At 35.8% G+C, this 18,292-nt stretch overlaps 1 protein-coding gene across 1 annotated transcript in view; it reads left to right on the top strand.

Moving 5' to 3' along the window:
• The window catches only part of LOC145685285 (synaptotagmin-15-like), a 258,648-nt gene that overhangs the window by 221,404 nt on the left and 18,952 nt on the right, over positions 1-18,292 (top strand). The window contains exon 6 of the mRNA XM_081757654.1: positions 2,669-2,776. Coding sequence (XP_081613780.1) covers positions 2,669-2,776 — 108 coding nt within the window. The remainder of the gene's footprint in view (positions 1-2,668; positions 2,777-18,292) is intronic.

The raw sequence follows: 18,292 nt of genomic DNA, 5'->3' as shown, positions 1-18,292 counted from the left end.
CTATATATATATATATATATATATATATATATATATATATATATATATTTTTTTTTTAATGTTCCCACAGATTTATCCGGAGGAGAAACTCCTGCATCTATAAAACCCTTCCATCAGCCACGACATGCTGGTTGCATACAAATAAGGCGTTTCACAGCTCAACTGGGAACAGCAAAATTATTACGCTTGCCGAATTTAAATTTGCATTTTACATACACAAAAGGGAGATTATTTTATACATCATATTTATACCGCTTGATGCGTTTAAGAAAAATAAATCATAACCAAACTAAGGTATAAGATAAGTGGAAATCAATGAAACCATTTATATACTCGTGTACATATTTGCTTACTCTACTTTTATATGTACTTTGGAATTCAAGCTAAATAAAAATAGCCAGTAAAAGTACGCGCATTTCTTTTCTTTTCTTTCAATTTTTAAATAAAAAGGAACGTCTTAATAAATTTTTGTTTCTTTTTCATATGACTAGAAAATTTCTCTCCGTGTCACTGGATATCGCTTAATATTTTGTGGCCTTCTTCTCCTGCTTTACTCTGTCTTCAATTATTTTATTCGTATAAGTGAATCACAAATGTGTATTCTTTAATATGGAAAAGTGAAGTATGGAATTGTCTTCTTCCGTAGTGCAAGTGAATGAAGTAATTATATTTTGTGCACTTAAAAGACCTATACACAAAAGATTGTACCTAATAAATCCAGATATTCAAAATAATTGTTCAGATATTCAAAATAACAGATAATATTTTTTTCAAGATATCGTCTTATTTACAGTTTGGATTTAGGGTAAAAAAGGTATAAAATTTCCCAACTTCCTACTATCAACTGTTTTGTAGATCGGTAACTGCTGAAACAGGGAATTTCCCTTCATAAATTGTGAAAGAATACTTGACTTAGAAAAATCGTTGTATGATAATACAACTCAGGATTTATCTCTATCAGCCTGTGGATTAATAACATATTTTGGCAAGTTTTATTGTATGATCTAAACTATATTCGTCAACCATGATGTTATGAAACTTAATCATCTCCGAATGAACAATATTAACTATACAAAGCAGATAAAGTACCTGGGAGTCGTTGAGTGTGTTGTTCTTTAAATTATCGAAGAAGATTACGATATGAGAGATTATTTTTCAGACTTCATAGTGAAATCAAACATAAAAAAAAAATTACTCTTAACTTAAACTAGAACTTAAATTATTAGAATAAAAGCATTAATTTATAGAATTACATGGAGATACAAAGTCTCTTTACACCCAAACTAAATGCTGCAACAATGTGAAATGTTAAGATGTTTAAGATTTGAACCTTCCCTCATGATCATTGATATGGTAGTAATGCTCCTCACATGATTTGCTACGTGATTACCGCGTAACTGCCACGTGACTGTCCGCAGAGGGAGAAGAAAATATCTGTTGACCACTTCATTGATTTGCATTTCCATGTTTGGTGCACAAGAATGGCAGACACTAGAGCTTCACTTTGGAGTGGTAAGTGTGTGGGTCCATGAACGGAGGCACAACAGCGAAAATATGCCACAGGTGATTGATAGGTTTTGTGAAGAGTTCAGTAAGGAGCCACCAACACTGATCACGTGGCAGAAGAAAACTTAGGAAGTGTTTTGGATGCCCCTTATCGGCCATCAACCCGAAAGAAGACGTGTGCAGAAGTTAGTGTGTCAGTGATGCGTTCACCCTGCAAGTCGACAAAAAGGCGTTCTACACAACAGAATTGCAAGGAACACAATGTAGCTACACATAAAAATGGACTTAGGGCTACACGCATTGCAGCCAATGGCCTTATATGAACTTAACGAAGATGACTTAAACCGGCGACAGGAAGCGTGAATAATCTTGTTGGAGACCTTTGCTACCATTCCTACTCGGAAGTGCGTTCTTTCTTCTGATGAATATGCTATGTATCAGAGTTCGCGGAATAGAAACGTTTTTATATGAAGAAATGAAAACCCATATTTTATGAAGAAATTGAGAAAAATCCTCCGCACGGAAGGATGCTTTACTTTGCTTTGGAATGACTGAAGAACACATCTTTGATCTGACTTCTTCGAGAGTTTCGCGACAGGCTACTTATCTGAAGATGTTGAATGAATGACTTCCTCCACAGGTACAGACAGAATCTTAACATCAACGACACGATTGTTTACCAACACGATGGAGCTCCCGCCTCTCGCTTACTATTTCTGAACGCCTGAACGCACTTTTCACTGGTCGTAGCTAGGACATTTGTCCCCAAATTCATTAACCCTTATCCTTGGCCTTCTCGAAGTCCGGATCTCACGACTAGACAATACCTTGTGGGGTTTCATCAAATCATTCGTTAGGAAGAAGCGGTACATGACATTGATACTCTGCTAACAAGTGTGCTTGAAGCCTTGCGTCTTGTGACACCGCAACTGCTAATGCAGATAAGTAGGAGGATATAGAGGCATACCAAGCTATCTATGTAGGGATAATGGTGGTCACATACAAATGTTTTGGACACAAAACTGTAAAGGTTTTTAAGTATTGTTAATGCAGGGATAAAATAAGTACAGATGAAAAGGAACTTTCTGGGTACTCTCTATATTGTTTCGTTAGGTGTACTTTTATAGTCAATTTATTACATTAACTTTCTCTGTCATTTTAGGAACCTCAAGAGAGTGTTTCTGACCTTGGAGAACTCTTAGTATCTTTACTATACAATGAAAACTTGAATCGTCTTACTGTTACCGTCATTGAAGCTAGAAAACTTAAGGTGAGTAAATTTGTCCTGCACTTTATAATTACATTGAAAAGGAAAGAAAATGACATTAATAAATGCAGTAGTGTTGTTTAAACTGCCAAATACTAACAAGTGACTTTGCATGTTGTTATACACAGTACTTTACTCTTTCTTTTGCTACTGCATGCCCACCCTATTGAATTCAACCATATATTCGTATTATTTGAAACAAGTACTCCACATAACAAATATTTTGTCTTTATGTTCAATGGTTCAAAAATGCATATGACAATTTTGAAATTTCACGCTTAACTGACGTGAAACAATAAAAATTTCTACAATAATTTACTATTAACTCATATTGCTTCTCGACAAAACTAGAAATACCAATACAATTTATCTTACCTTTTGATTGAGCTCTATCTTGGCTACATAATTAACTTAGGCATCTTCGACGGATAAACCCAGATTTAATTCCTAGTGAGAGTTCCTGAAATTCGGATCTCACGTTAAACTGTAAGTTTTCATCTCAAACGTTCTTGGTACTGACAGAAACATTGAACATCAAATCAACAATAACACCTTCTGATTAATACAACTAGTCAGTGGCTATCATAAATAAGTCATACACTTATAGTATGTATCAACTCAAAACACATTTTAAAAGTACCATGAAAATAAAGTAATCATCAGAACTTTTCTAAATCCATTGAGAAAGTTATTTCGTAAATACTTGAGTTCACCTGAGTCCATTCTAATTTAGCACTTGCCTCGCTACGTACTGCATCACATCATGTTTAACCGTTATTCTACTCAGATAGGTATAATTTTCATTATAAATATCATGGTTAATGAAAATTTCAATTAATTTGTTAACTTAAGATTTTTTAAATTAAGTTTAACTTTCGTTAGCTTTAGTCAGTGAACGTTATAGAATACCTTCGGTCCGTTAATACCCAGTTATTTTAATAGCCTTAATTAAGATTACTATCTTCGGTTAGTTAAGATTGATTTAGATTTACCTTTTTTGTCTTCCTGTTAATGTTAAATCAGTATTCTGGGTTAAGTCTTCATCATAAAGCAACACATTTATTAATGAACAAAAACGCAGAAGTTCCCAGTGAAAGCAAACGTTTTGCCCCTGAGTAATTACAAGCCTCACTCAACATCATGTTAAGTATTATAACAACAAATGTAAAAGTTGGTCTCTGAACGCAAAGAAGAACGGAAGTTAAAGGTTACCAGAAGCATACTTTTAGGGAAAAATTTTCTCAATGAAATGTATTAACTAAGTGATGAACGGAGAAAATTACATAATGCGGAACTTCACAACAGTAGATTACCGAACATAATTGTCGCAGGCCGCTTCCTTTGTTCTCTCCCCGATTCCCCGAGCCGTGTGATCGCCGAGGGACGTTATTAATCATACATAACGGGCTAATGGCAAGAGATGCCGAAAGCCAAGAATTCTAACTCCCAATCCTAACCAAACGACTAATACTATTGAGATATTTTAAGATGTACTGAACATCTCACTTGCATGGAAAATACCATAAGGTGCATAGAGTTCTACAGGGTGTCTAATGTACAATGTAACCCAAAATTTGGGATAGTAGAACTTTTGAACCTCAAACGATACACAAACAATGGTTATACCAAAATGAAGCTTTGTTCGTGCATATATTTTTAATCTAGGAAGCAACGATTGAAGTACATTAGAAACCACAGAGTGTTGTCAGATGTAAACAAAGGTGTAAATCAATTTTTTTTGCAAAACATGTAAATAGACTCATAACTTATATGTATGGATGTTTCTGTCGTTAATTTTCAGTTTGTATAGTTGGAGTAGCTTGGAAACTATGGAGAAGAAAAAAGAATTTTTTTCATTTCCACCGATAACTAATCGGTTGACGCCTCTGTAAAAAGGAACTAGGAAAATCGTAGTTTTCATAAATTAATACTCTGATTTGGCAACACTGCTGATGTTTCAGTGCATCAAAAGGTGTGTGAAGGAGGTCTCTACATTATTCAATTCCTGAAAACAATGACAAAGAAACTTTGAAATTATCATGATAAAACTTTTGTTTACATGCACCCGGCAACACTGCTATTCATTTCTATGGGATTTCTTAAAGCAAGAGGCATACAAGAACAATTCTCGAACTATACAAGACCTGGAAACGAGCATTCGTAGTGCCATTGAGAACATTAACAGTTCTACTCTTCGTAAGGCTGCTGCCAATATGGAGCAGGGTTGAAAAAAACGTTTTTTTTAAAAAAAAGAACGTTTTTTATGTTTAAAACATGTTTTTTTGTTTAAAACGTTTTAAACGTTTAAAACAAAGTACTTTGTTTTAAACAAAAAACATGTTTAAAATGTTTATTTTGTTTAAAATAATAATCTAAATAGGCATATATATTACATTTTTACACTCTTAGGTATTGCTTGCCATCTATATTCAATCGCTAGATCAAATTTCGGGAACTTCCCTAATCTCGACCGCCCAAATATTCAATTCCGGAGAAAGAAATCGGGATTTTCCCGATCTCCGTTCACGGAATATGTAGTTTAGTTTCTTTGTGTTACGTTCTACTGGTCGTCTGCATTCTTAATCTTTAAACGCCCATTGACGCAACTGCTGTGTCAGGGCTTTAAACCTCAATGGCTCAGTCTTTAACCTCAAATTAAGGCTGGGAGATGGTTTTAGTACCAATTTATTCCTGAAAGATGCAGCTTTGCTGGTGTGCATTTTATGTATAGGGGAGGAGGGTAAATATCGTTTTTTTTTTTTCAAGTTTTTTTGGGGGCCATTCTCCCTCTTGGGGGATAGATTCATAAAAATTGTTACGTGAAGCAATGAAGTAGGCCACTACATGCTAATATCGTGTATTTGTACTTCTTGCTTATATGGGGTAGCAGGGAGGGGGCAAAGTTAGCCAATTTTTGGAGTTTAAGTTTTTTGGCGTAAATTAAATTTATTTTTACAACAAACATCAATAGCTCAACCTCTAATTAAGCTAGAAAGATGATTTGGTACCAAAGTATTTTTGAGGGATGAAGCTTTCCGTCAGTTGCATTTTATGTATATGGGGGGTACGTATGTAGGCCGAGAAAGGGAGAATGAAGTTCGGTTTTTAATTTTTCATCAAATATTTTCATCAGGTTTTGGCGGGTATTCCTCCCCCCTTTGTGGTACATCCATAAAAATTGGTATGTGAAGCAATGAGGTACTGCCCTACATGATAGTAACCTGTAGGTGTACTTGTTGTTTATAGAGGAAGACGGGTCAAATTTGGTTAATTTACATTTTTTTCGGGACGGTCCCATATAACACAAGATATATTTCACTGAAGTGGTCTAGAAGCATAATTCTTGTACGTATACATGATGTGTGCAGCAAAAATGATTTGCATATGAACGTGGTACTATAGTGGGGGAGGGGAGAGAATGTCTAATTCAATGAATGTTTTCTGCGCATATTTTTTTTTTTTTTTTTTTTGAAAATATTTCCTACATAAAACGAATTCATTACGCAATGGCAGCAATGGCTACCATTTCTTATATTATTGTCACTAGTATGTGGCCTACACATTCATTTTGTCAGCGTAGGGTGACTGCAAGGGTTGTCAGGGCCCTGCAAAGTCAATATTTTCATATTTTTAATGATTTTTAATGATTTAATGATTCCAGAGCGTTGCATACTGACAAAAAGTGTCCGCCTCCTGGAAAACAAAGCACCACTGTTGCCAGACAGATGAACGACCCTGGATATGAAATCCGTCATAGTTCGCATTTTCTCTTCACCGCACACCATCTTCATTCCACCTCTTCCCAACCATGCAGTCATTTCCTAGGGGCAAATACTTCTGCAATGTTGCTACGCTGCTTTCTGATGTGCAGTAATGGATTTTGGACCACTACACCTTACTTCACCTTCGGACCTACAACATAGCAACGGTGCAGAGTTACGAGCTGTACATTACCACATGACGTACATACGTACGCAGGATTAAACATGTAAATTTCATCGCTCTACGATATGTGGAGGGGGTCACGGTGAAACTTTCTTGCGCACCTTTTATTAGCCGGATAATTTCAAAGAAATCACACACGTGTAAATTACTCAGAAACTATTAATTTGCGAGCCCTGGTTCATACTAGTGCTGTCGAATTTTAGTGACATTTGCGGTTTTCGAGTTTGAGAAAACCGATTTTCTCAAAACCGAAAACCACAAATGCGGTTTTCAAAACCGAAACCGCAACTGCGGTTTTCGAAACCGAAACCGCAAAAGCAGTTTTCAAAACTGAAACCGCAAATGCGGTTTTGGAAACCGAAACCGCAAAAGCGGTTTCTTAAAATCTACATTTCGGTTTTATGAAATTTCACTGAAGTTTTAAGAAGTTTCAAAAACCGATTTCGACAGCACTAGTTCATATAGATGAAAATGTTTCAGAGTACTTGTAGAATATCCTCGTGAAAGGAATGCATCGAATTACCAGTCACCTTGTATATGTCAGTGGATAGATAACATACAGCTGTAAAAAAAAAATGACATGCTTGAGTGTAAATTCCGTGTGAAATTTTAAAGAAAATTGAAAAATATTAATTTTTTGGCGCTAAGAAATATGTCGTTTGTTCTGAATAATTGATAATTTTTATTCTACTGGAAAATATTATTTCTTTACTGTATTTACTAAGTAAAAAATAGTTAATTAACAGATTGCATCTATTGCTAGTTGGGTTCTCCTAATGATGACACGAACACTCTTAACACTGACGCAAGTACTACTTGCAAGTTTATAATCCTGAAATGGTCATGAATCGTGTAAATCTCTTTAATTCTACGTAATATCTATTTTAGGTTCATTTTGAGCACTACTTATCGTTTCCGCTTAATTGGCTATATTTGAGCTTAGTGTTTATCAGAACAGCGGCTTGACTATTTGATTACAGGCAACAACCGGGTAATCCCTAGTTGTAATTTAAGTTTAATCAAACTCACGTGCGCCGTAAAAAGTTATTAACAAAGATCACAAGATGCCCTAATTGTTTCGTACATTATTCCAGAAAAGTAATATAAATATTCAGGGACTTGTATTTCATTTTTTTTTCATTATTGAATAAATATTTTGTTGGAGGGCACTATAAAAGGAGAGGATGCACTGTGCATTTGCCCGAGTGCTGGCGAGGTATCCACCCGTGAACATATCCATGGAACGTTGTGTAAGTACCAAATTTGTTCCTGGATAGTCATATTTCACAGGAATCCGTAGGAAGTCCATTTACGATACATAAGTGGACATCTGAATTTTCATATGATATTCATGAGACGTCTGCTGCCAAAAATAGGGCATCCTAATATCCGAGAGAGATGTAAGTTGGATATCCTAATATTGCGGGTAAAACGTTTCGTAGCCATCTCAATATTCCGGGAAGAATGTCTCTTGGACATCTCAATATTCCGGGAAGTCTGTCTCTGTGCCATGCAGATCAATATTGTTTTTATAAGAAAGCTCCTGTTTCTTGTATGTAACAATCTTAATATAATGCATATGCAGTACCTAACAAATGTATTTAGAAAACAGAATTGTAACAGGAAAACTAATTAGGTTCAGCTGGCATCAAACAACATCATTTTTTTCTTCTTCCTGTAGAGTACAAATAAAACATTGTTACATGATATGAACACAGTGTATGAATTTCCGTCAAAACAACTTCATCAACTTCCTCATTTCCACGTTCCTTTCCTCATTTGTCTACGTACAACACAGAAAATCATTAGAGCCCCCGCTGAGCATTTTCCATTAAAATATTAACAAACAAACTCCAGGGATAAATTCTCTCACAATTTTAACAGCATTTCTAGAATGTTTTTCAAAATTGTCGATTTAATAGCTGCCAGTGCTGTTCTGTATATGTGGAGTTTTGTCTAGCACGAAATAAAAATATATAAAGGTTGTTCGGAATTGACTCCTGAATTTACGCCTGTATGGCACAAGAACAAAGGTAGGCATTGCAGAAATAAAGCTTTCAGCCGACAATCTTTCTACATCTTGATGGACAAGTAAGTAATACGTATATGGATGTACAACCTTCCTCGTCTTCGTTGATATTTGAGTTATATGGACTGTACGAATAGTAGATAATCAAGTTTGCTAAGGTTGAAAGAAAGAGAGGCGCTCTCTTTTATCGCAAACAAAAGATGAAGAAAGTCGGCTGATTATTAGGATTAGCATGTGCATAAGGTAGAAATAAAGTGGTAGGATTTTAATGTAAGTTATACACAAAATTAGTAAGATTGTCATTACACTAATAATTGCTCCAAAAGTGCATCCTCTTAAATTATTATGGATATAAGTAACCAAGAGAAGAAATGGAACGTGCGTCCTTAAGTTAATTTTCCGACGAAGAGAAACGAGTGTTGATGAAGTAGCCTACGATTTTCATTGCGGCATGTCAGCAGTCAATAGTTTCATCGAGTTGTCCGAACATCTCTTTGAGCAAACACCATCTCATAAAACTGTATAGAAATAATTTACGCAGTTACAGACCGGTTATTGCATTACATGGCATAAAGCAAGTGAGGGTCGACTCCTAACTAGACAGTAAATTCCAGTGTGAACGCCATTCGGAAGATTGATGGCTAAAGAACCGACCATCAATATAAAATTGTTAGTTGACCGAACGTAAATCCCGAAAATAGGTACTGAAGAATTGCACTACCAAGAAAAATGTTTGCGTTTGACATCATATGTTCGGAAGATAGAGGAAGAGGAACGTCGCTGAATTCGCGCAAATTTTCTCAGGCGCTTCACTACCAGGGGATGAAATCCCATGCCCAATTTGACAAAGTTGATCACGAGTGGTGATGAAGCGTGTTTTTTAAGTTGGACCCTCCTAAAACAAAGTATTGTCTAGTCTGGAAAAGTTACAGCACCATCAACGAAGGCGAAACATTAGATATTAGCACTCAAGGTGTTTGCCGCTTTTATTTACAAGGACAGAAAATATTTGTCCTCAGTGTTCACTACTTTGCGACAGTGACCAACCGATTTGTTGAAGGATTCATTCCTTCAACACGACAATGCCTTGGGGTATCGGTCTGCCCATGTCCTTGTCTCCATCCGTGCTTCAACGATCTTATTCGTCCGACCTGTGATTTTTGGCTACCTGTCGTACGCTACCTGTGATTTTTGGCTTTTCGTAGGATCGTCAAAACGTGATCACCACAGTGCGTGCCAAACTGCAAACCCCGACACCTGCTGGTTGCAGCACTGTTTTTCTCAGTGACTTTACGTACTACAAAAGTGAGTGTAGGTAAACGGTAATTATGTAGAAAAGTTACCAAACATATCAGGTTCCTGAAATTATAACTAGTATCCTTGTATTACCTTCTCAAGTGCACGGGCATTTGGAACCCTGCTTGTACTTTAAAAAATTATTACAGCGATGCCTTGATAAATCAATCGCTAGTACAGTGGCGCAAAGAACGAGAAATATAGCTTTGATGCACATCGCTCCTAAGGCCACACACTTAATGGTACGGCTGTATAATTGTGTAAATTTTCTTTGAGGAATTGTGTTTAGATACCTCATCACACCTTCTTTAATTTCCAAAATGAAATCAAAAATATTGGTCTTTTTACTTTCGAAGAATAAAAAATAGTCGACCGGTATACCAAATATGGCGGAAAAAGTAGATGCTTTTATACAGTCACTTATTTCTGTGCCAAAAACTGTTGGACAACAATTGTCTTGTGGATTAGTCCGTTCTTTCCTTTGCTCAGTAAGTCGTGCACAAGTTTTGTTCCCATCAGATCCTGAACCATACTCTTATATACCGTACTTTTGAGACGAATTTTTAGTGATTCTGGACAATTGGCATTCAAGTTTAGTCAAACCTTTTCAATATCATCATCAGTTTGACTGGTTGAGGAACGACTTTCCTTGGAGATCATAATCATACGTCGCATCTTCCTAATCTTCACATAATTAACGGTGTCAAAAAATGAGATAATAAAGGCTTCATTCTCATAGGTGATTTTCAGTATTTCGATGGTTTATGAAGAAATTCTTCGAGCTTTCTCAAAATTTAATTGAAAGGCTCGGGAAAGCACAATGATAAGCGGCACTTAAGGTGCAATTGAGTTATTAGGTGAAATACGTTGTGTTTGAATCACAGAACAGTACGTAGATAGTTTTATTTCGAAAATGTACCTCCAGGTGGCAGGGGAAGCTTGTTTGGTATGAATCATTGCATTGAATTATGTGGTAATGTTGAACTTCCTTTTCATTTTACTCGAAAGTTAAAAAGGTCACTTCTTATTATCTTCCTCCGAGGCGCTCAATTGTGATTGGCGATCGACAATGAACGTAGAAAACACTACTACTTTACTAAATTATTAATTAAAGGCTGTAACTCACTGAATATTGTACCGAAACAGACTCAGATTAGCATAAACATTCAGCACGATAATACTATATAATACACGTATCAAACGCCAGATGATACCTTTTTCTTCTTACGTTAGCAGTGTTACCAGTCTAAAAACTAATAGACACGTTATGTATAAAAGACAATTAATTACTATTATTCTTGAAACGAATAAAATAAAAAGTAGTATTGTTCTCATCTCTAGTGAGAGGTGTTTCTAGTTCAACTCCATTTGGGTTTGTAGTGAAGAATATTTTGTCTGTAGGTTTTCTCGATGTTCTCTTGTTTCCTCCTACATTGTCATTGCACCAGTTCTTTCATGATCATTCAGTCCCATTAATAATTCGCCTCCCTCAGCTTAAACGGCATAATTCCGGGACGTTCAATTAAAGATGTCTTTTCACTTTTTAATGTGTTCCTTTGTTTCCTATTGCATTTATTTTTTCTGCATTTTCGATGATTATGTCATGTAAAGTGATGGAGATAGTGCAGGTGATTGAATGTGGTACTTCCACTGAATTGAGAAATCGCACCACTCATTGTAAATATGGTTAAGTTACGCTCCTTGTTTCCTTCTTGGAGCAAGAATTTTATAGGATAGCAACGTGTTACTAAATTCAAGATTCAATTTCCAATATATATATATATATAAGTTCGTCCAGTTGTAAAAAAAAATGTTATTATTGGGCAGAGCAGGCCTGGCTCTTTTTGCTCGATCGCTGATCAGAGAAACAGATTTGCTATCAACCTAAAGATATTGATTTTTCCTTTTTCTTCTGTCTTTCAATGTAGCTCTTAGTATCATTACAAGGCGTTCTATAGATTTCCTTTTCATTATTTGTTAAATACTACATATGGCAAAAATCTTCTGCTGCCAATAACCTCTCATAAATTCCGCATGCTGCGTACCTTCACTTTTACTTCCTACTGCGGTTGTTTTTCTTAGACTCTTTGGATTCTCCAGTAAGTCATTAATTTTGTTTATTTACTTTGTGGCTATTTGGGAATGCGTTTTCGAAGCGTTACCCCCTAGAGCGAATGCGACCAAGGTGGCTATTTGGTAACTTTACTTTTGCCAGAGTTATAAATCATATTGTGAGCCAGCCAGGGTTTCCAGGTCTTTCTTGCCAAGTCCAGGTCCATAATAGCAGAGTTCCAGTACTCTGCACAAAGCATCTTCAAAGCAACTGTTTCTTGCTAAACTCCCCTTGCCTAGCAACATATCTTTCCTTTCTTTCTTTCCTTCCTTTTGACATCTTTTAAACAGTAGGCAGTCTATTGTTCCGAAACGCACCAAATACGCTCAAGCTGACGTTTTCTCCGCGTTTTTATTGCTTTCGCGTTTGTGATTAGCCATCCACATTTAAATACATGATCAGCGTATTCCAAGCGTACGCAAGAGCAATAAAAATCACTTTGCAAATTCTACAAATAGCCGGGTGCTTAAACGTCAGCATGTCAGACAATAAATGTCTATCCATCTCCTTAGGATACACTGAAATCACGGGAGAAAACCTGGAATCCAGGATTTGATGTCATGGATGACGGACTTCGGCCGAAACCCAGAATTGTTCTGTCATGTAAACGGTTATTTCCTTGACGCTGGTATGCGTGGTCATTTCGTGAAGATGAGTTTTGAAAATTCTTCGAAGCCAACAGACAGAACACAAATAAGAGAACTGCAATTCGGAGGACCATCAGCCGTTCGATCCTTTGACGTCACTTGCTACCATGTGACATTTTGGTGGAAGATCCTTGCACCAGACGTTGGATACTTCCTAATATAGTAACGGATTGATTGTGAGAGGAGCTTCGAAGTTCAATCGAATTAACTAAAGAATTTGGAAGAGATATTCTAAGATTGGAATTGTTAGAACGATCACAAAATCAAGATCAGAAAAGTCAACTATTCAGAAGTAGATGTGAAGGCTGGAACAGCAAACTTTAATAACAAGGTACAGTATAACTGACCACGAACACTGAAGAATATCATTTCACTACTTCACTCTTAATTTCTTTTCCAATTCTTCATTTTTGCCAGCACTTCTTATACAAAATCATATTTTGAGCTTCATTTCTTGAGTCCAGAACATGATTTCTCTACCCTCTAATGAGTTACATTCTTGAGGCTCTTAGGTCGATCCAAATTATATTCCATTGTCTATTATTTATTCTAGATTTTCAGTGATTTTGGCGGAGATTAAAATCTTCAAAATACTAATTTGGGTTTAAACTCTGAATCTATCTAACAGCTCTATGTGCATATTTAGCGTCAAACATTACAGAAACATCGTATTATAACGTGAAAATAGTAAACATTTTGGTATTGATGGCCAAGTCCATTTCTGGCTGTGGGCTCTGATTAGGAATTGAACCAGGTGGGCTAGAGGATTGGTCCACTCAACAATATTTTACGGATGTATATTGCGTGATGAAGATACAAGATGTACTGTATGTCAGTAGAATAGTATGGAAAAGTTATTACAACCTCTTCTAAAGTTAAAGTCATATTCATAACGAATTATAACTATCAATCTCTGTTTTAGACATATAGCACTTATTTTTTTATTTAAAGTCAGTATATTTATTTATATTGAAGTTGCATTTCACTCATTATTCTTTAGAAAAATACCATTATTAACGATTCATTATTTATTATTGGAACGAAAATATGAAATGCATAATGCGTATTATAATGCAGCATGACTGATTTTTCATTCTTTCTGAAGGAATTGCTTTATAATTGTGATATGACATACTTAGGACAAGTTCAGAATAGTTTAACTTTTGCAAAGTGTCATTAGACACAACTTAAATGCCTGGAAACTGTTAACAACCATCATGGGGTGCAACTTAAATAACGACGAAGCTACATACATCAAAGACAGAATGTTAATAACTCAATTACTTGGAAATCCCATCCTCATTGTTGGAAAGTAATCTTAGAACGAGAATCGAGTACAGTGACAACCAAATGGTGATGAAGTCAAGCTAGCTTAGAACTTTCTATTTTAATAAATAACTACATTATTTTTTTCCTGAACGATAACTATTACGAAGTAACTTGGAAATGCATTGATTTAACTTCAGCTTAAAGATTAATGTTCTCTTAAAAGCGCAGGACAATGAAACAAAATTTCCAAGTTTTCTTAAATTTGATATACTATTCAAAGCAGTTACTGCTGCATCTTACGTATCTTTGGGAAGAAGTATACGTATGTGCATAGCTTATGAACTCTGAAGCAGAACATTAGGCATCTTTATTTTATTAAAACTTTTTTTAATGTTATTGAGAATGTTACTCTAAATATAATATATTGGTTCCTCTAAAATCGACATCCCTAAGTTAGATGAACCTAACTTTCGTTGAATGTAAACTTGAGCCCAACACACAAGGAAATCACAGTATGTTTAACCTGGATTTGTATCTCACTGGGACACACATGTATAATTTTCGTTGTTGACCCAATGCGTAAGATGCGTGAGGAGATTCTTGACCAGTGATGATTTCAGACAATTTCTCCCAAGGAGAGTTTCTATACGCAGCAGGTTAAAGTATAGTTTTGCAAAAATACTGTCAACCTTTGTTGAGCGCGATCGGAGATTTGCACCAAGGTAAATTTCTACTTTCCTCCGGACCACTCTCTGCAATCATCGATGTTCTTGAGATCAGGAGTAGGGAGCTTCAATCCCAAAATTGACACGATGGACAAACTGTACTAGTTATACATCACTTAACTAAATATTAGAACAAGGAAGCATAATGGCTCAGTGGTAGAGCACTCCAATCTGGTGCGAGGTGACCCTAGTTCGATCTGAAACCATGTGAGATTTGGGGTTGACAACATCGTATCTGTGGGTTTTCTTGAGATTCTTCCGTCTCCTTCCACATTCTTACGTCACTTATAATCTCGTAATTATTCATTTACATTGCTCATTCGACTCCTTTAATCTACAGAGCGTAATTGTGATACACAAAAATAAATATATTATTTAATTTTCATTTAAAACTTCGAACGTACCTTTCGTGGGTTCTACGCCAGGGTGTTGGGTTTAATTTTAATTTTGATATTTCTATCTTAAAAAAACTTTCGATTCTTTCATACTAATAACATAGGTAGTATGTATAGTACTTTTGTTGACTACTGTACCCTTAAAAATACACAGGTATAACAAAATGTGCCATTTATTCATTGCGTTTCGTGCAAAGCAGGAGTTCTGGTGTAAAATATGAATTCTGAGTAAGCTAGCCTCCTGAGAGAAAGAAGATTCTTTCTTGTGCCATTAGCCATCGTTTGTTCGCTGTACTTGGAATCCTCTTCTAGTCAAGAGTTCTTGAAAATCTAATTACTGTGCAGAGGGAGAAATCTTCGTATATTTTGCCTCTAACGAACCCTCTTCTCTCTATCTCACACCTTTGCATTCACAGTGCAAAATGAGCAATCTTTCGTGTTTTCCGTTTGTACGTAGGTGGGAAAGTCATTACTACGTAAACGGACTTTGACCTATTAAATCCTTTTATACTTTTATGGTGTTTTATCTAGTGTTGCAAGCTGTATAATTCCATTTATTCTCCGTGCCAATATTATAGATCAAATTTATGATTATCAGTATTCGAATCTTAGCTGGTTTTAAAGAAGAGTTAACTGGATATTTTAATTTTCTTAAGCATATTATTGAATATTATAAGGAAAAGAAACAATACTTAAATAAAGAAAGTGGTGCTTGTAACAAAATTATGTCATTAATAGAATTACTTATGGACCTACACCTTATTTTTAACTTGGCAGAAATAATACACCAATTCCGAAGTATTCCTACAAAATTGACTAGATGAAATCCACTTTCCTTCATATCATTTTTTTAATGAACCAAGATCAATGTTATTAACAAATGTACAAAATATTGGGCGTGGGTTAGAAAAGTATATTTATTGGCAAATCATAGTAACAAAATAAACAGAAAATGTATCGCCTTCTGCTAGTGCTTCTCTCGTACCCATGTGGTCAATTGCACGGAGCAATTTCCGGGTACGATTGATGATATGTTTTCCATGGCGTTCTACCACGTGTCTGCTGATGTGAGACCACGTCGTTTAAAACAACATGCGTAGTTTTGTACTTTGTGTATTCCTGTTTGCACAATGCCCAGAAATTTTTAGTAACTCGAGCGTCAAATGTGTTAAGAACATTGTTACGCTTCGCGACAAAATCAATTACTTCCCAGTGAAGACATCAGTCATGCACCGTGCATAATGACAAATTGCCAAATCAGGCTAGAACAAAAAACGAAGCAATCAACTCTGTAAACATTTCTTGACACAAATTGCGACTGTCATTGTACCTTCTGAAATGAATGGTTCGGACACATTATCCCTAGCATCAATGGCTTGTCAGATGAGAAAACACTTAGAGAACTTTGTCTTTTTCCATATTTATGATCAATAGATACTTGTGCAGGGTCCACAGAATGATAAAGGTCCATAACTTCAATATTATGGGATCTACCGTACTAGGGTCAAGACTTCACTTAGGAACTAGTATGTGCTCTATCCAAATATCCACGTTTCAGAATCCTGCGGTAGTTCCGCAACAATTTTTATAGAGCTATAGTGCGTCCAGTAAGAGAACGTCTCTGATAGCTCGCAGTGACATTGCCACTACTCGCGTGTCAAGGTTTTTTTCGATGCAACTGTAGTGGCAATTTAATTAATGGTATAGGACAGAGTGATCGTGGTTGGTAACACTGGTATCAAAGTAGGGGCTGCAATGTCCCACCGCATGTGGTAACAAACGTCAGAGACCATCTCTTGTTGGCTGTGCTATAGTAGGTGAACACTTCAAATTATATGCCCATAACAAAACTCCCTCTTTAAAAATTGTTGCGAAAGTACCTTAGGATTCTGAATCTTGGATTTTTGGATAGGTCACACATTAGTTCTTAAGTGAAGTCTTAACCCGACTACGGTAGGTCCCATGGTTTTAGAGCTATGGACTTTTAAACTTCATTTTTCATGTTTTCGGCAGCCTATAACTCCGAAAGGAAGCATTTGCGAATCTAGGTTGGTCTATACTTTTCGTCTTATCTTGATGTCAGGAATCCTCCCAAACGTTGTCGGTGTTGTTTTGAGAATATAAGTATATATATCGTGAAGAACACTAAGTGTATATATCGTGAAGAAGCGGAGAGTTGGCATTATGTAGCACAGGAACTAAACTTTTATTTTTATGGCAAAAACATAATTCGCAGAAGTATTAATTTAATAACTCATATTCTAGCCAAATGCTACCCGGATCAAGTTCATTCTTCAATCTTCTAAAAAAGTTTTAAACCGATATATTACTTTTCTTTCCCCATTTCAATGAAAAACAAAGCAAAGTAAAAGTACATTTCTGTGTCAATAGTATAAAATAATTATGTAGATGTGTCATTTATGAACTACCTACCAGAGCTTCGAACAACAAATGACAGAAAAGGAGAATATTGTTAAATTTACCAGTTTTCGACAGTCATCTAATTTTCCAAAAGTAAGATGAGGTCTTGTATTTCGAAACACCATTAAGTCGTTTCTATTTTCATTGTTATAAAATGTCGAAGTACACATTGTTTCTTTGCCGTCAATTCTACAGTCAGTTTCAAGTAATACTGTCTTTATACTGCATTGGTTTGTATTAGCGAGAACCAAAAAGGAATCTAAAGGAAAGTGTTATATTTTCGAGGGGAGAATTACCACAACTATATGCGATTATATATATTATCTTTTGGTTTCTGTGCTATAACGGTGAAACCAAAAGGGCAGAAAGACGAAACTTTGCACGAAGCAACTATAAGGAGGGGGACATCTTTGCACGTATTAAACAGAAACACCCAACAAACAGTGCTGCCAACCCAATATAAAGTTATGTTTTTTTGATGGCTCTATGTCAGGTTATTACATATTTCAAATCAACATGTTAAACGAAAACTTAAAATACCACATTTATTATTCAGTGTTGCAAACTAAGGATGTTATAGTATCACAAACATCCAAAGTTAGGAAGTCTCTATCACGCATACAGCACAACTGAGATGGACAAGAAAATGCACATTGGAAGTACCTTAGCGTTGGATACT

Source organism: Thermobia domestica, chromosome 5 (assembly GCF_964235325.1).
Source record: "Thermobia domestica chromosome 5, izTheDome1.hap1.1, whole genome shotgun sequence".
Lineage (NCBI taxonomy): Eukaryota > Metazoa > Arthropoda > Insecta > Zygentoma > Lepismatidae > Thermobia > Thermobia domestica.
This window is presented reverse-complemented; position numbering and strand designations above follow the sequence as displayed.